The sequence below is a fragment of the Halyomorpha halys genome, unplaced genomic scaffold, assembly GCF_000696795.3.
Source record: "Halyomorpha halys isolate HHAL.00 unplaced genomic scaffold, Hhal_1.1 Scaffold213.1, whole genome shotgun sequence".
NCBI lineage: Eukaryota > Metazoa > Arthropoda > Insecta > Hemiptera > Pentatomidae > Halyomorpha > Halyomorpha halys.
The window spans coordinates 764,193-784,651 of NW_027116617.1; the positions used below are offsets into that span (position 1 = coordinate 764,193).

General features: G+C 26.8%; 2 protein-coding genes across 3 annotated transcripts in view; one reads left to right on the top strand and one right to left on the bottom strand.

Annotated features, from left to right (window-relative positions):
* LOC106679666 (mitochondrial inner membrane protease subunit 1) overlaps window positions 1–6,238 on the top strand; it is a 13,646-nt gene extending 7,408 nt beyond the window's left edge. For both annotated transcript variants that reach the window (XM_014418946.3, XM_067053336.1), the window contains 2 exons: window positions 60–257; window positions 5,982–6,238. In XM_014418946.3, coding sequence (XP_014274432.1) covers window positions 60–257; window positions 5,982–6,128 — 345 coding nt within the window. In that variant the 3' untranslated portion in view covers window positions 6,129–6,238. The remainder of the gene's footprint in view (window positions 1–59; window positions 258–5,981) is intronic.
* Window positions 6,239–9,454: 3,216 nt separating this feature from the next.
* Window positions 9,455–20,459, bottom strand: part of LOC106679658 (cAMP-dependent protein kinase type II regulatory subunit) — a 23,282-nt gene continuing 12,277 nt past the window's right edge. Inside the window, exons 6-8 of the mRNA XM_014418937.3 lie at window positions 20,145–20,303; window positions 16,750–16,852; window positions 9,455–15,259 (exon numbers count right to left, since the gene is read on the bottom strand). Of these exons, the coding sequence (XP_014274423.1) occupies window positions 15,126–15,259; window positions 16,750–16,852; window positions 20,145–20,303 (396 nt within the window). The 3' untranslated portion in view covers window positions 9,455–15,125. The remainder of the gene's footprint in view (window positions 15,260–16,749; window positions 16,853–20,144; window positions 20,304–20,459) is intronic.

A 20,459-nucleotide genomic window follows, 5' to 3' on the forward strand; every position in this document is an offset into this window, starting at 1 on the left:
ATATTTGCTACACATGAATCAGTAAATGCTCTAAATCTTGTTTTTATTTCTTTTTGTAGTGCACAGGAAGGTCAATGGAACCCACCTTACACCATAATGATATAGTAATTTCTGACCATTGTTTCCGAAAATTTAGAGGAATTAGATATGGTGACGTAGTAGTTGCTAAATCAGTTAGTGATCCTAAGCTATTGGTGTGTAAAAGAGTTATGGCTCAGGAAGGTGATGTGGTTCTTTATTACAATAGATATGTGCTTGTAAGTATAAAATTTCTAAATTTCATTACATTTTTACAATTGTTCAACAATAGTAAAAATTTAATTGTTGGACCCCAAGAACATCTGATTTGGTTTATTTCAAATCATTAGTTTGCTTTTTCATTTAGATTAAGTCACTTATTTAATGGATTTTACTAAATGATGTTTTTAACAAGCTAAAATTGTAGAGCAAGAGAAAACTGCTTCTTATTCCAGGATTTTCTTCTCTTAGTTTATGCCTCATCTGGAACATACTTTTCATTGGCCATCATATAATATATTTAGGACATCTTCCTCCCAATTTCTCTGATACTCTTAGATTGTTTGTGATCACATGATTTAACAGCCCTAATTAAATGACCGAACCAACAAATAATTTATTTTAGATCGTTTTCTCTTCTTCTTTTTTTTTTATTATTTAAACAGTTTTTTATTTTATTTTTTAATTGATATCTTATTTCCATTTCCTTGGGTGGCCCAAGCGGCTTGTTATTCAGGACCTAGGAACTGCAAGATTACATGAAGACCATAATCATGAATTATTATTCAAGGTCATAATGTTATTCATCAGTGCTCTCCTATTAATATAATTTTTTTCAGAGCACCCTTCATCCTGTTTTATTCATTTTCATTAATTTCTCAGTCAAATTACATTGAGATCAAATCCTGGACTCTTGCATTAAAGAGCTTATTCAAATATGTCTGCTTTGTAATTCATCACTAAACCTCTTCATCTTACCTTTTTTCCTATCATATTCTTATATAGTATAATTTTTTTAAAGACCATTCAGATATGTTATGTGAACTAGGTCTATAATTAAAGTACTGAAAGTTTTGTATATAACTTTAATGGTTTAGTATGTGAGGTTGTATATCATTGTTTGATCTAAATAACTGAGTCCTATACTCTTATGACAATAAAAGGTTGAGGATTCATCCTTTGAGTTTTTTAAGGATTCTATAACTATGTTGTTACGGCTGTTTCCCTTGTTGTTTAAGAAAAGGCTACAACTTCATAAATGAGGAAATGTTAATGTATAATATGAATTAAATTCATCAAGTAATTTCTAGTTTTTATGGTTTCAAAAGATATGTATTTTATAACCAAAAATACTAATATAAGACTATTATAAACAGCTAAACTTTGATAATTATAAGCCATTTAATAGATACCAGTTGAAACAAGATTGAATTATTTATATTTTAAAGATTAAGAAAAGTTACATTTTTGTCTGATATTAAACATATTTTTAAAATAATTCCTTTGTTGTTCCTCAATGAAACATTAAAACTGAACATTATTTTAATTAAAATTTTTCTAAATTTCAATTTAACACTTGGTTTCAACTAGTAATTTGACGTAATATATATATGGTCATAGTTCATCTATCTTTAAAGATGGTTTAATTGTTTCTATATTGTTCAATTCATAAATTATGTATAGGATTTATTATTTTGAAGATGCTTGTTTGATCTTGTGGTACCCATGTAGAAGTTGAATAATCAGTAAAAGTAGTTTTTTATTGTCATATCAACATCACTTGAATAATATGAGCCCACCAAAAAATCTAGGCATTAGTCAAAACCGAAAGTATTTTTATCTTACAGCACTATTTTATTCATGTCACTGTTTTCGCAACATTCTTTTAATTTTTTTTTTTAATTTAGCAAACTCCATTATTAACTTTAATTTTTATTATTTTACTTGAAGATTTAGGATTTGTTCATTAGGAGGTAGTGAATTGAAAATTTTCCTTTTTATAATTAATTGAATACATCAATTATCAATTTTATCACAAAGATTTTATAATCATTGATAAAGAGAATAATAACATGATTACTTCCTATTTTGAATAAAATGAAATATGTATTAAATTATAAAAATACAACTAAACAACAAGAAATGAACCATTTAAAAGTTTAATCAATCAAAATGTGGGAAGCGAGTAGCCAAGTTGAAATTTTTTTTTCAAAAATAAAGGTGATTACCATTGTGGATAGTTAATACATATAAAATGTTAAGGAAAAAGGGTTACACAACTGCATTGTGCTGATATCCAACAGTGACCAAATCAACAGTTTTTTTGGGGGGGGGGGGGTCAGTGGGTATAAATGATACCAGCACTCCTGACAACTATTACACCACCTAGAGTTTACAAACATCTAATCTGTTTAGAAATGAGCTTTGATAGAAAAAGGAAACCTTATTTCAGATAGTGTGTTGGAAACAGAATTACTTAATTTGTTTAACAAATTTAGTTTAGGAAGATATTATAGCCATAGACATGCAGAAACCTTTGTTAGAGTGTGCATAGACCATAGTACCGGGAGGGAGGGTCCTTTTATACCCTCTAGTGAGTCTTTGAATTTTTTTTAAGAATATGCTGTCTAAAAGTATTTTAAACAATTTTTGTGTAAAAATTAACCAAAGATTTAACTCTCTTACTTTATCTAGATTAACTGCTTTATTAAGATGTTACAGCATTCCTTAATAGGTTCAATAAAAATGAACCTAAAGAAGTTCTATACAAATACTTAAATCACTTTTACAATGGATCTAATAGAAATAATTAGCTCATATGAATTGAAAAAAATCTAGATAGTACAAAAGTAAAGGATAAAGACATTCAAGTAACAAGTTTGAATGTGAAGACATTATTCACCAACATTCCAACAGAAGAATGTTGAAAAGTAACAGATGATAATTGGGAAGATACAACAAAAAATAACAACACCATCAGTGATGAAAATATATTCATTAATGGAATAATTCTGTAATATAATTATTATAAGTATAATGATGAATACTACAAAAAAATACGCAGAATACCAACGAGTGAAACTCAGTCTCTTAACTAATGAAAATGGAGTATATATGAATGATTTAATAAATAAAAATATAGAAAAGTAAAAGATAAAATCATTACTAACAGAAAATATAAGAAAATTTGGTATTCATTAATAACAAATATAATTATGAAGAAATGTTAACAGTTCTGCAGCCATTATAAAAGAAAAACATTTATTTTGAAAAAACTTAATAAGGTTCGAGAATATCGAAATAATTATGCATAATAATAATAACTGGTTGGAACCTATAAGTAACAGATTGTTAAACTAAGTAGCACTCAAACCACCCATATTAATAAAAATAAATATAGCAACAAACACAATAATTAACAGTATATTAGAAAATAAAGTTCGATTCTCACAAGAGGAGATCATAACACAAAAAAAAGGCAATCCTTCCCTGCCGGACCAACCCTACTAAGACCCCCGGGGAGCGACGGGCCTATATCACTTTTGAAATATTAGCTAAAAACTGGAAGAGGAGACTTTAAGATATTTTAATCGGGCAGTATTTAAAAAGCGCCTGAAATTAAAAAACAGCATGAAGAATAAAGAAATTTATAACCTAAACAATTATCGTTAATAAAAATAACGATTCATTGAACCCCAAAACAGAAAATAAATCATAATATAAAAAGTACTAACAACAGTATTATAAAAAACCTTAAGCAAAAATAAAATAAAGACAAATAATAACTATACATAATCACTTTTAAAATGGATCTAATAGAAATAATTATGACATGGATATGTTTATGTAATGTGCTGAGATTAATAGACAAAATTAAAAATACTTACAATGTAACACCACCATAACATGGTACCACACATTGTTATAAAAAGATGCAAAACTATTAAAACAATGTGGAGGACAACAATGTATAAGAAAAACGTGATAAACTAATTTCAATGCCAACATTGTGAAGGGATATATTTAAGAGAGACCTATTAACAACTAGAAACATGAATAACAGTATATTTGTTATTCTAAAAATATAAACACAACTGCATTAGCCCAAGACCACATGAACTAAATCATAATTTTGATTTCAATAATTCAAAAATAATTTTTATTTATTTCTTGAAGTTTATAACTGTATTTAAATTTAAAATACAACAAGTAAATGTGATAAAGATATAATGCTAGATAAGATTTGTGGAAAAAAACACATTTCCACATTAAGAGGTCTTGAGGCCATCTTATTTTCGGGTACCTCCAAGGATTATCAGAAATAGAAGAGGAAGTAAGAGTAGAAACTAGAGGGTTTGAGGTTGGGATTGGGATATGGAGTTTATTATGGAAGGATTGATATTGGGTTCCGGTCAAACCACTTACATATGGAACATTAAGGGCATTACTGGATTGTAGGGATTGGATACAAGAGGAATTCAATGGTTTAAATGGTGCCCAGATCTCAACAGTCAAAGTTCAAATAGACCTTATTATAGTCTTGTAAATCAATCTTTTGTAATTACTTAATTGGAATCATGGACTGCTTGTCTAGTAACCACTATGACAGTCGGAATCAGTCACCAGTTTCCTGTCTTTTCAGTCTTGTTTGAGGATTTCAAATGAGTTGTTTGTCCTGCTTTAGTTCTAGATAACAGGTCTGTTTGATAGAGATAAGTGGAACATGATTAAGGATATTGTACACCATTCCATTGATTTATAGCAAAGGGTAAAGGTGATTTGTTGGGATTTATTTTAGAGGTGCAATGGGATTGGAGTGTTTAGGATGTAATTATGAGTCATAATTCACTGAAAACACACTTTATCATCAGCATAGGACAGTGGCGAGGACAGTGCTAGGATGGGTTAGAATGTCAGGAGTATAAACTGTGTAGAGGATGGTACCAAGAATATTATCTTAAGCTAGTTAATCCTTGCAAATAAGTTTTACTTGATGAAATGTGTTAAAGTTAAATAGGACGAACAAGGAGTAGGAGCTGTATTAAGAATATAAATTGGAAAAAAACTATTAGAGTTAAAATATATTAAAACTACAATTAATGAATCAGTAAACATGATTAAATATGTAATTAATTGGAGAAGATGGTCGGGGAGTGAGGTCAGTAAAAAGAACATAAATAAATAAACAATTATTTATTCATGCCGACATTTCGACCTGAGTTTCAGGTCTTCATCAAGGCTATAGAACAAAAAGAGATAACAACCATCATTTAGAGAAATATTAAATTGAAAAGAAAGAGTATACTAACAAATTTGGAATTATACAAAATATTGAATTGAATAATAGTTGATTACGTTTTTGAATTTTGGGAAGGCCATAAAAATGGGGAGCAACTGATTTATATGAGATGAGGTTCCTATATGTAGGATAATTGATTAATTTAGAATTCAAGAGATCAATATCTAGACCTAAATATGTAATGAACTAAGTGGTATAGAACGATATAAGGTAGTAGAATATTCTGAGGACAGGTAGGATCCCAAAACATTGATGGTTGATGATGAACTATATTTGGTGTTGTCAATAAATTATAAAAACAAAGATTTTAAATTCATTAACTCTTAATGAAATGATATGCTTGACTTCAAGTAAATAACACTTCTGCTAGCTAAAGATGTAAAAAAAAACTCTTTAAAAGGTACATGAAATATGTAGTCAGAAACCTTCCTACCTAGCAAAGCCATCTGTCATTGGAGGATGTAATAGTAATAATCAATATAATAGGTTTATTGTAAATGAAGATGTTTTTATGTTATTCATAACAGTAATAGATTAACGTATTTATGGTTAAAATAATCTGTTGGTATATTATTCATTGCCACTAGAATATAACAAAAGGTTACCCTTAATTTTTTTTTTGTATTTCTTTAATTAAATTTCCACGTTGAAATTCTTATTTCAGGTCCCTACAGGACATGTTTGGTTATTAGGAGACAACAGAGACAATTCCAGTGATTCCAGAGATTATGGACCAGTTCCTGTAGCTTTAATTAGAGGTCGTGTTGTTTGCCGTATATGGCCCTTTGGCACTTGTCGTATGTTTCAGTAATATTTTTGTCTTGAATAAGAGTTGATATTTAACTCTTAAATCGAGAGTAACAAAAAAAAAATTCATTTGTGTTTTTATAACAAATGTATCAATAAAAAAAAAAATTATTGTCTTTTTAAAATTTATACTTCAGCCTTTTTCATCCAACAGTAGAATAATATATGTTTTTTAAGTGAAACACATTTTAAGGGTAGAATTACACTTATATTTCAAAATCATGATATACCAAAATGATATTTTGGCATTGCATTCTTTTAGGCTGCCAGCAAAAGATGTTTAAATAAAATAGGATCAAATATTAATAACTTATTAGTTTTCCAGCCACTTTTAACTTAACACTTAAAAATGAGCAAAAAGACAGTACCATATTTTTTAAAACTCAATTTAATGGTACCACACTCCACAAGGCATGCAACTGACTGTCCAAGTCAATTACCGAGCATTGGCACTATATGATGTTCACAATTTTTATTATTATAAAATTCAGCAGAAGCGGTGATATTTATTGCCCAATTAAATTACTTATACATACACATGTATGTATACCAACAAGGATATACACAACACAATGTTAACATTAAACAGAGAATAGTAAAAAAAAAAAAAAAAATTATTTTTAAAAGCACATTTTTATACTGATATTAAACTTTAGTGCATTTGTTAATAATTTCCAACATATGTTCTAGAAAACTATTGTTTGTGATGAATTAGATAACAATAAAATGAATAAAAAGTCCAAGAGGTACGTTTTTAGTGTAACTTTAATGCTTTTTAAATTCTTTGACAGTCCATAATATGAAAAGTAAGCAACTTTTGGACAAATATGCTTATTCAAAAATACTTACTAGCTATTGTAATGAACAACATAATGAGTTTACATAATTTCATGAATAAAATACAAGGTATTTCATTAATATAATACATTTTAATGAAAAATATTGGACCCTAATATTTGTTAGCAATTAACACCATGTTTATACTATTATCAGCAACATTTTAGGATTGTTTATCAATCACTTTAGATTATTGAAATTTTTAACAATTTATTTACATTATAAATTAAATAGTGAAATGATGAAATACTGATGATATATTAAAACATAACTTTATTTTCTAATATACATAAAGCCTTATGAATATTAGAAAATTTTTAGTTTAACTCAATGTTTCAAACAAATAGAGGTGTGTGTGTATATGCACACACTCAAAGTTTTGTATGTATGCATAGATGTACCTTACAGTATTTGTCTTAAAAATATATATATAGATTTTTTTCAATTTCTTGAGACTGGTAATTATTTATTAAATAAATCAAGTTGTATCCTTGTACAGTCTCAACACTTTTTATTACATCAATAGTCCAACGTTTCGGCCATACCGGTCATCCTCAAAGACAATCTTCAATATAAATTTTCACCTCACATCAAAATTTAAAAATTGTTTTGCAGGCTATTCTGCCCAGGTCATTAATTATAAGTCAAACACACCCTTTTTTAAAAATTCGTAAATATTTAAAACTTTTAATTTTCAATTTATCCACACTATCACTACCATAAAACTAGTTTGTTTATATATGAAATGTTGGATTATTGATGTAATACAAGTGTTGAGACTATACAAGGATACAATTTGATTTATTTAATATATATTTATATTTTAATCAAAGTATCACAAAAAAAGTGTCTTTTTTGTGTCTTATAATCAACAGAGAAATAATAATTAAATAAGGAGCATACTGACCAATTAAAGTAAAAAAGAATGCAAACATACATACATGTAAAGAAATATAAACAACATCAATATTTCATAATATTGTGATATGATATGAATGGTAACTCAATAATTCCTGATTGTCAATTGAGTAAAATGTATACACATACAGAAATAAATATAAATATGCATATATTCATATTACTCCATTGTTAATTATAAATGGTAATATATAAAAGGAACACATAGGATAGCATAATTTGATAATACATTAACAATGGCAGTTATATTAGGCAAAATCACAAGGAAATGCTTGCACTCAATAATTTACAAAATTGCATTATTACAGGTCAAATACGGTGAGCAGACATTAATACTTGACTAAAGGATTTCTAAGGCTTAAATGTTTTTATAAGCATACAATGCCAAAATAAAATATATACTACTTACACACACACACACTCACACATGCATAATTTAATATATGTACATATACTTTGTTAAAAAAAATATTTCCAACTAATAGAAACCCTAGTAAAGGGTCATCTATCTGAATTCTGCACATTATGTGCCATGAGTGGTTCATAGTGACTATGCAGTTCATTAGTGTATATGCATACACAAATGTAAGTTTGTTAGTGAATATATATATGTTATGATTTATAAAACTAAATATAGTTAGTATGTATGCATATATGAACATATAAAATTGATCCAATAGTTTTAAATATAACAGTATGCTTATAATTTTAAGAATTCATTATTATATTATAAAATATAAGGTTTTTATTAGTAATAAAAATCAAGAACTTACTTTTTCTCCATTAATTATAGAGTTCAATATTTATTATAGAAAATAAATAATCTCTAGGGTATGCAAATAATAAATTTGACAATAATGAATGTTGGCACTTAATTGAAGTAGTATAGCCTTGTAAATATTTTCCTATATTGATAATAAATAACAAGATATTTTATAACTTTTATTAACACATTCCACACTAATATATTTAAACTTATCAAAGATTCAGTTAATTGCATGAAGTTGTCAAAACATACAACCTAACTTCATTTTGCTAATGTACATAAAGGGTTAGGAGTTTTAAAGAGTTGTCTTCCTACAAAAGTTTAGACATTAATACAGGATTCCTTATCCTTTGAATCTTTTATTTCCTAATATAAAATTAGGAAATAATGAATCTTTTAAGGACTTCATAAAGCCATCAGATTACAAGATTTTTCCAATATTAAATATAAATTTTTTAATACTACACAAAAGTAGGAATTAGTTTTATGGGGAAATGTCTAGGTTTGTTAGTATTTTTATGATTTATTTTATAATGTTATGCTTTGGATAGTTACTTGGTATAAAACCATTGGGAGGACCAACAAGTATTCTCACCCAACAATGATAAAATAACAAAATAAAAAACATGCAAACACACACACCAACAACTAACACCTTTCCATTTTTTTGTTTAAAACAATCTACATTATTTTTTATAAGGTACATTAATAGAATTTAAATAATATTCATTTCATACTCATTAATTATAAAAAAAACAAAACAAAAAAACATAGATGGTGGGCAAGGAATCACCAGAATAATGATAAAATATAATAAAAGGATCATTTATTTTAGGTAATATGTTTTACAGCAATGAACTAAAGAATATTTAACAACTTATTTGTACAAAAACCACAATTATTTAAAAAAAGAAAGAACGAAAAGCTTTTGGATGTTTTTTAACTATCAACTAAGAATTGCGTTTCTCCATTATCATTACTTGTGCAGGAGTTATATATACATAATGCTAACTATAAATATGGACTTTATTAAATAAATGAACAATAACATTTTTTTTTTCAACATTTTCCCCAAAAATAATCACCAAAGTAAACTAATTAAATTAATTTATTGTAATTAATATGATTGTTAATAAACATTATTCACAATTATAAGATTATACTTAGTATTAATAACAATTATTCAAAAAGTAATTATAATAATATGGTAAAAAATGTATGCTAATTTAAGCACTCTAGTTATGGAACCAAACGTTGTTAAAAATGAAAAGAATTGATAATGTTTATTTGTAAAAAATCTTTATTTTTTTAATATAATTAAATTTTAAAAAAAAGTAAACTTAAAGTATTATTTTAAGTCTTTAATGACTAAAAAGAAGTTTATACAACAAAAATAAGTATTTTTAGGGCATAAATACCACAAAAGATGGATACAGGATTTCCTTGCTCCAGTAAAGTATTGTTTTATAGTCAAATCTTATAATGGTACTATCTTCAACTAATAACCAACACGGAAATGTGTGGAATATGTTAAAATAAATAATTTTAAATATTTAATCAACACAGATTAAAACATCTGGTAAATTTAATTTATTAAATAAACAAAACATAAAACTTTAATATTCAACATTGATCAATAAAAATGTACACAATGTAACATCATTAAATATTAAAACAAAGGCTGAATTAGCTGACATGTATACTAAAAACATAATTAGTGAGATCTACAAACATTACATACTAACACATTAATTATTAAAGCAATGACTGTGCATACAGCTAACGTAAACAAAACAGAACAATCAATCAATGAAAGAATGATATAAAAATGGCACTAATATTATTTTTTTAATGTATATATAAATACATCAAACTGTTTAAATTATATTTTTAAAACTTAAAGAACATAAATATAAATAATTTTGAGGAAAGAAAGCAGTACTAATAACATCCACTAAGAATAATTATTGATTCTTTGGAAAATAGTTATAATTGTTTAACCATTACTTAAAAAATGTGATATAGATCTGATTTTTTTTCCAAACAGAAATATTTCAATTTTAAACTATTGTTGCCTAGTAAAGAAAAAACGCAACTCTTTTTTTAATGAAATCTATTATTTGACATAAATAGATTAATCTGTATGAATTTCCCATTAAAAATAACAAGAATTCTAATAAAATACAAAGTAATATTTTTTTCAATGAGATAAAATTACAAAGACAAATAAAGAAACTTAAAACAATAACATTAAAATATATTCTAAAACTTTTTAACTAAAAGTAATAAAATTTAACATTTTTAAACAATAAAAATATAACATAACAAGTTTAGAAAACCCCTAAAGGAAATATTGAATTATCTGAATATAAATAAAAAATCACATTAGTAAGTATTAAATATGTCTAGTAGTTGTCAAACAAATAAATTAATACATTTTTAATTTATAATACTTATTTTATAATTTTTAAATTGTTTATATTTTGTTAAATATAAACATAAATACTTTGTTAAAGAAGAAATAATTATTAACAAAAAAAAATTCTCATAAAATAAATTAAATATTTTTCAGTACAGATATAAATTAATCATAATAAAATTGACTACTATGCAAACTGAACTTTTGAACAGGTAGGGCTAAAATAATAGTTAATACTTGTGGATTAGATGTCCTCAAATGGAGTAAGAAAACACTGTCAATAATAAAGTTATAAATAGGAAACACTTCAATATTAATATATTTATCTAAGGAAAAAAAAGTAAACATTCACAGAAGGGGAAAAGGCCGCAAATCCACGGTCCCTATAGTCAGTCAGTCATTGATCTCACAAATTAATTTCAGTTAGTGAGACACATATGCTATTTATTTGACAACTGGCTAAAATATTATCATCAGGAAAAAATTCCTGAGGGGTTCAAAGAATCAAATAATAAATATCTCCATGGCTCATGGTCAGTGATGCAAATTATCTTCTAACAGAGAGGTTCTACATTTCAAATATGATTATATAACTTTTACCATAAAAAAAAAAATAAAACAATACAAATAAGTTTCTTGTATTCTTTATATAATAAATACAAAAGTAAAATAATAGTTTACTCATCGCAATATTTGAAAACAAAATCCTTCTACATTTATGATATTTTAAACACGAATTGAGACATCTAAAACACAAGTAGCAATATTCTTTGTCTAATTTTTTTTATAACTAAAAAAATTAGTATAGTAAAACCCAAAACCTTATTATCAAATAATGTATCTAAACATGCATCAAATATAATATAAATTGAATTATATATTACTGCTGATGGTAACACATTTTATTGTAGATACTTTACATACTTAATAAATCAGTGAATTCACATCATCAGCATAGTAATTAAAATATTTAAGTCTGTTCAACTTAAGGATATGAAGGCATGAATAGGACTTACTGAACTATACTGATCACAGAATATGAATTGTCTACAGCCTTTATCTTGAAAACTTATAATTTACACAGTTGTTTATCATAATGGATCATGTAAGAATCATATGGAAGGTCATTATTAAATTATTTTATGATTCATTTATATACTATAAAATTAATTAAATTAGTTCTTAACCACAATCAATAAATTACACATTTTAAACAATCATTCAGTTTTTAACATTTCAATTCTAAATAATTTGACCATATTATATAAAAAAACCCAAATAAGTATAAGGTATGCATGTCTAGTAAAATCTAATACTACTGAGCATAAAAGCATTGAAACACAAAAGCATTAATACTGAAGAGCTACCTACAACAATACTAAAATATGAAAGGCATTGTATAAGAACAAAATAGGTATAGTTTAATACTACCTCAGTATGTCTAATATAGAGGTTAACTGAAGACTGTTATATTCACCATATACACAGATATTAGTTAATATGAGTAAGCACATGAACTAATTCTGGTTTATAAATCAATTTCGTATATATGGCACATATGTAAGAGAGGAAATCTAAAAAATTAACCAAAACATTTTTAAAGCCAAATAAAATAAGTTAAACAAATGATAAATTTCCTACGGAAAACCACCTAAAGGTGGACTTCATGATATATTAAAAAAACAAAGAATTTACTGGACAAATTTCAAAATAGCATCAGTAAACAAATTGGGTTACATAATACGGAAAATCTTCAAAATTAACATAATTCTGTCCATGACATAAAATATATTTTAAAAAAAATTGAGGGAAACAATGAATAATTTACTTTAACAAAATGTTAATGTGCAAATTAAAATAACTGAAACAAATAAAAAATAAACTTGAGAACATTTTAAAGTGTGCGAGCATTTGTGCATTTAATCCATGATTTTCTTACAAAAATATGAATTAAAAGGAATTCAGTCTGACTCAGCTAATTGACAAGGAAGTGTATTTAAAAAAAATCAAATATTAATCTCTACCTACATAATTGGTTCACAAAAATTAATAAAAATGACAAATAAATCTCAGCTAATTGTATTCCAATCAAGCAGATAAAGGTGTTCAGAGACTATTACAGAAAAAAAAAATGAATTGAAAGCTATACACAGCTATCAAATGACATATATTCGAATAACAAGAAAAGAAATTATGTTCAGCAATACCTAATATAACACTGAACATATTAATGATAATTGACACAATACTTGAAAAAACAACTGATGCTGGCTTCAAAATAATATAATAAATGTTCTCACATCACAATATTTGTGATTTATAGATACTCTGTAAGAGGAAATGGCTTGAAGACAAACAATAATATGGCCAAAAGGAGTAATGGTTTTAAAAAGATGGGATGAAGAGTCTGTTTTAGATCAGAAGAATTTGGGGGAGGTAATGACTTTTATAGACAGAGATCTAACTATAAAGTTGATCTGCTCTATAAAAATACCCCAAGCTCAATAATTACCTAATGTTTTTAGGACGGATAGGATTTTCCCACCTACACCTACATCAGGTTAAACTATGACCTACCCTAAGTTCTTTTGAAATGAAACAGAACCTAACAATTACATCATTCTTTTCATTACTAGATAAGAGGATATTAATCTATTATGGGAACATGAAATAAACAGGAGGGACAGAAAAATTGATTCTGAAATTTATAAAGACATTATAGCATAGATATCAATTAAATTATTTATATAATAAGAAGATAAACATCTTTATTTATAATGATAGTCATTCGGTTGTTCAATAAGGCTCAAAATGTTTTGACAATAAAAAATTTTAAAAATGTTAAATTATAGATTATGTTTATCATAAACTTCAGTTAATACCATTCACTGGGCTCATAATATGGAATTAATGTGATAAGTATACAAGAAGATAATGTATCTTCAGAAATCTAATTAAAACAATCATGCATTTCATTGCATTAATACTACTCAAATGATTATTAACAATAAATTAATTTTTAAAAAAATAGAAATTATAAGATACATAAATCTGAAAGTATTTTTACATAGCTATACATACATACACATGCGCGCACACACACAGGTATGTATATGTATAATATGTACATATGTTTAAAATATCTTAACGATAAATGGAACATATGAGTAACTATTTCACGTCCCTTTACACTTTGAACTAAATACAATTCATATAATGGTATAAATAAAGACATACAACTATAACATTAGTATGGTCTCCAGTTTCTGCTTACCTATTTTTTACATGCCTACTTCCACGATTCACGAAGTTTTCATGAACATCAGGAAAAACTCCACATGTTTACCATAAATTCTATAAAAGTTAAGAATAAAACCGAATATAATCTTAACATCAAAATAGATTAAATTTCCATTATTTACTTTTATTTATATATAATTAATTTTGTTTACCCTGAATATCACAGGTCTTTCAAAATAAGGTTTAATAAATATAAAACACTTATAGAGTGACACTAATAACAATATCATCATAATTAAATTATGTTAATATAATAACACATCTTTCTCAAAAGTTTTAAGTTTACATAAAAACTGAAAAAAAAAAAATAAATAAATAAAATAACCATAAAACAACTAAATTGCTGTTCTTACACAATACTTTAATACTGTTCAAATCAAGGGGAATATCCTACCTCGCACTACATCATGGATAGTAAATTTCCACTTAAAATGACAGTCAGCAACATAGATGTAACCTTTTAAGTAAAAAGATTAGCAACAAAAGTTTAACCTTTTAAGTAAAAAGGTTCTATATATCCATTAAACTAAACAGAGGTAGCAAAGCTAATTCCAAATTCAAAACTATTATTTGCTCTGTCATTTTTAAGGTAATAAAATACAATAAAACAACATGGAACAATTATAAAAAAAAAAACACCTCTTCCTATAGTTGATATTCTACCTATTCTTCTTCATGCATTTAATGGATTTACCAATGGGTTAATACTTTAATAAAGGTGAAATTTTGTTCAGTGATAATAAATGAAAATATTAATTAATTCATGATCTGGCATCAGCTGCACTATAAGATGATCCAAATATTTCATGTAATTGGGCTTCATAATCATCGAAATTCCTTTTCATGATATCCATACAAGGTCCCAATAATCTTTCGAATGCTTCAACATCCAAGACTAGAATCAAAACAAAATCATTTATAATAAACAGTTGGCTTTACATAAAAAGTTAACCAAATTTAAAAGAACATGAAAGTACAATAAATACTGAACTGTATTCAGTAAATAAAATATTTCTCTTAAACATAATTATTAACAGATTGATTCTGAATAAATATTAACTGTAAATGCTATTTGTTTATATCAAGATATGCTCATCATATACTTGCAAGTATTAACATAGCATATTTCATCAAATTGTTTACAGGCTGATGCTTCAAATTCATGTTGTGGGCTGACAGGGGGAAGAAAAAAAATTAGGAAAGAGAAAGCAGTTACAGAGAAAAGAGTTGTTAATAGAACAACTTCCTCTCTCTCATTGTAATATAGTTCCTATAATGACCTACATCAATCAGGAAATACACAATAGTTTTTGTTAGAATATTAAAGTCAGTAAAATATAGTTCTTCTCAATTTGATCAATATTATTTTGCTTAGATACAAAGCATTTTTAATTTTTTTTTTTCAATTTAAACAGCCAAAATATAAGAAAAATGACAGGTTGAATGATCTTGATCTGCCTTTTAAATATACTAAGTTTTCAATGGAGTAACAAGCAATTTTTAAAAAAATCATTAAACAACTCATCCCATTATATAATTGATTTATGTTTGTGTACAACATATCATATATACTAAGTAAAGTAAGTACAGTGGAACCTTAATATAACAAATTCCTCAATATTACAAACTTTTTGAAATACCCTTGAATTAGCCATAAGAATTTACTTCTGTTAAAGAAATAGAGGCTGTAAACAAACCTTGCAATAACAAATTTAAAATCCTTTTAGGAAAAATAATTTAGCTTTGAGGAATGAATTTTCGCAATGGTAACCTCTATATAGTGAAAATAACCTGTATCTAATTATGTATCAACCTCAGTAAAACAAATGACTTTTGACCTATAAATGGTAATGAAACTTTGTAAGCCTATCCCCACCCTTCTACTACTTCCAAATCGTGTTTAGTCAGTTTTGGTCATTGTTGAGACCTAACACAATAACTTTTGTTTATAATTGAAGTGCTTTGTATCTGTCATATAGTAGTGGTGGCTGACAAACGGAAATGGTGTGCATTAAATGTTGAGGCAACAGTGCTTTTACCTAAGTGCAATATGTTGTAAATACCATTACTCTTCTATTTTTACAAAATAAGACTATGTATATATTTTAGGTATGATTAGTTTATTATTGCTTCTGTAGTACATCTGAATCTTTTCAGCAAGGTTGAATGCCATAATATTCGTTATGTAGAGGTAAACAAAACTGTGTGAACCAAACATCGATATAATGAACCTCTATATAATCATTTTTCATTTTTTCAAAACCTTGAGATTTGTAATGCCAAAGTTCCACTGTATATGATTTAAAAAACATCAGGTAAATTAATAGTCCATGCTTAAATTTTAGAGTGAAAATCTATTATTTTTCTTTTTTATATTATACTTACAAGCAACTTTCACAAATCCAACTGCGTGTGCAGAGGCAGCTCTAGGTTTATGAGTTACCAATGCTAATTCACCGAAATAATCACCATGCTTCAATTGCTTAATCTGTTTTAAAACAAACAAAGAATTATAGTTGAATATCATTCATAATAATTATAATAATGTAATGAAATATTATAACACTATTCATATTATGCATACAACAATTCAATTAATTATACCACAATTTTCTTTATTTAAAACAAATACCTTAATATAAATATATCATCAATTTTCACAATTAAGCAGTTCTCCTTATTAGACATAGGTATAATAACAATAATAATCATATTTCTTTATCATCAAATTACACTATTTTGATCCTTTTTACTCTTAACCTTTATTCTTTAATAACTCTCCGTTTTGGCCCTCAGGCCATTTTCAAGGAGACCTTCAATATTGATGTCATTGTTTTTTGAATCTCAATTTGCAGGCTAATTGCCTATGTCACATATAACTTTTTTTATATCATAAATTTAAAAATCCTTTTTTACAAACAAACTTTTCCTCTTTCACCTATATTTATCCCTTAAAATCAGTATCTATATACTGTTTTGTTAATTTTAAAGTGGAATAAAATGATTCACATAAGCACGTTGATCCGAATATTGAAATCATTTGACAAGCAACCTTTTTTAATTCAGGTATGGATTACTTCGATTCTGGTACAAATTTCCAAAATTCAGTAATCGACGTCGACATATATTTAAATTGAAGAATTGCATCTCTATTAATTCTAATTATCCAGATGCTTTTTGGGTCATAGTTATCTTGGAAATGGAAAGCTCCAATAATTATATTATTGAAAACTCTAATATTGAGTAAAGGAAAATGACAAAATGTTTTATTTTTAATGTCCTTTAGAAAAAGTTTGAAAACTAAATATATATATTATAGAGAGGTCAGATATTATTTTATCTTTCCCCTGCAATTGTAAATTCAGTGTTTGCAAATACTCCATGACATCAGTCAAAAACATTAAGTCTTGTAACCACTCGTCTAATTCTGAATAGGTTAAAATGCTTTTATGTTTATGATTCATTCCTTTTCTTTTATAAATGCAGTTATCGGATCAAACAAATCTACAAGACGATTTCATATATTGTTGCTAGATAACCATCTAACAATGTAAAAGAAATTAATGTCATTTGGAAGTTCTTCATCCTTTAATTCTTCAAGGAAATTTTTGTATTGTCGATGATTTTTTGCATTGGTGCGAATGTAATTTACAATGTATAACACTGTTTTCATAAAATTAAGAGATTTTAAATATTTTGTGACGAGATGTTCTCGGTGAATAATGCAGTAAATCGCTATGAATTGTGGAATTTGAGAATCATCTCTTAAAAGCCCAATAACACCAATTTTTTTTACCCAGGATTGCCGGGAGCTCCATCATTTGCAATGCTTATAAGTTTATTAAAAGGCACATCAAAAGTTTTCATTATGGAATCTAATGCATTTTTTATATCAACACCATGGGTTGACTCTTGAAGTACTACTAAATCTAATAATTTTTCTTTAACAAAAAAGTCAGGTGAAACAAAACGTATGAAAACTGCCGATTGTGGAAAATCTATGATATTTGTCGATTTGTCCAGGGTTAAGCTGAATGCAATACAGTTCTTCAAATCATTTTTTAAATTGTCCTCAAGAGGTGTATTAATTGCAATTATGCATCGTTTGGTTGTATGCCTCCAGATGGGACTTTGTGAAACAACTTTGTGCAATGCTGCATTATTTGGAAAAAAACTTTAAGTACCTCTTCCAAGTTTTTTTTAATAAACTCTCCCTCTCTATATGGCGTCTTGCATGAGCAATATTCCAGGCAATAACAAAACTGGCTTCAGCCACATTACTAGTAAAATTGACTGTTGTTTATTTAAATTTGATATTAATGAAGCAAGTTTATCTGATCTTAATTTGGAATTTGGTGGATACTGATAAGAAAACTGAGGATGATTAGTTTCATAATGTTGAAATAAATTGCTAGCTTTATAATTTTTGACTGTAGAATTACAAATAACACATTATGCTTTTCTGTTAATGTCAATAAAAAAGAAATCCTCCTCTCACTTTATTAAAACTTCTATTTTCTTTCCTTATTTTCGTTCTCTGTTGTTATATTTTTAAAAGAACAGGAAATAAATAAATTTAGAAAATATAAGTTTGGAGTTATTAAAACAATAACATGTGTTACATACTACAAATTTAGTTGACTTACCAAAAATTCTATATTACAAATTATATTCGTAGCAAGAGTGATCAAAATTATTTCCTCTAGAGCATAATGTCAACTGTCCGTTGCAATGAAAGTTTACAAATTCAAAATCGGTCTGGAGTGGGCCGATTACGGACGATCACGCCACTGTTTATGCTCGTTCGCAGTTTTCAATGAGCCATATCATTCTTAACTGGACGGAAATGAAATTTGTTACATTGTTGCACTTAGTCTTTCATATATGTTGTCAGTGATTTAAAAGACATTTTGAAACACATATGGAAGGATAATAAATTTTAAAAATATAATAGCACAAAAATGGAAAGGGAACTTGGGAACATTTAACAAGAGCTATAAATAATCCTTCAAAGAGCAGCAGATTGGCCCCCCTGCCTTATGACAGTCTCTGCAGTGTTTTTGTTTTTGCAGTGTTGCACAATTGAATAACATAGTACCATCACGTTTTTGACAGGGTCCATAAATATGAACTCACACCATATCTGCTCACTCCAGTTAGGTAGTACCTCCCTCTACTTCACCCTAACAGTAGAACTGATCTTCACTCCCTCCCCAACTCGGGAAAAAATCATTTTTGAAACTTTGTGAATGCAGCTTGTTTACAAAAAATCATAAAAATGTAAAAAATAATGTACAACTCATAATAAAATGAAAAATGATCTTCCTTACAGAAAAAAAAAATGAAATAAATAAGTAGATATATTGAAAATTGTGATATTATCTATTTCATATTATTATATTATGAATTATTAAATAATAATTTAATATAATTACTTATTGGTTAGTTATGAGCACAATTTTTCTGAACTAATATAGTTAAGGAGATTCAGTGACCAATTGTAAATAAAATGATATAGGTATCTATTTGAGAAAAAAATTAGATAAATTATGATTATGAGAGATAGTTGACCTTGGATGACGTACGAGGAGAAGATGGTTGGGGGTGAAGTCAAAATGAAACACAAATAAGTTGGTGTAACTAACTTATTTAAATTAACTAACTTATTAAATAGGTTACACCAACTTATTTGTGTTTCATTTTGACCGCACCCCCAACCATCTTCTCTTCATAGATAAATTATGTTATTTCTGCAGTGACGATATATTTTTAAAACTTACCTCAACATCTTGGTCATTTTCATCTTTTACAGATATCTTCACAGAACCCTGCTCAATAAAATACATGCCATCAGCAGCATCTCCCTGAGTTATTATTTTCTGTCCGTCTATGTATGTTTGTGGTATCAGAGCATCGGCCAATGTCATTCGTTCATAGGGCTAAATAAAAAATTATATAAATTTATATATATACATACACATTACACATGTATAATTTAGATAAATTTACTAATTATAATTCTGTAAGAAAACATCAAGATGGGTACATTATGTTCATTTTATTTTATCACTTTATACTTTCTTATGATATATATT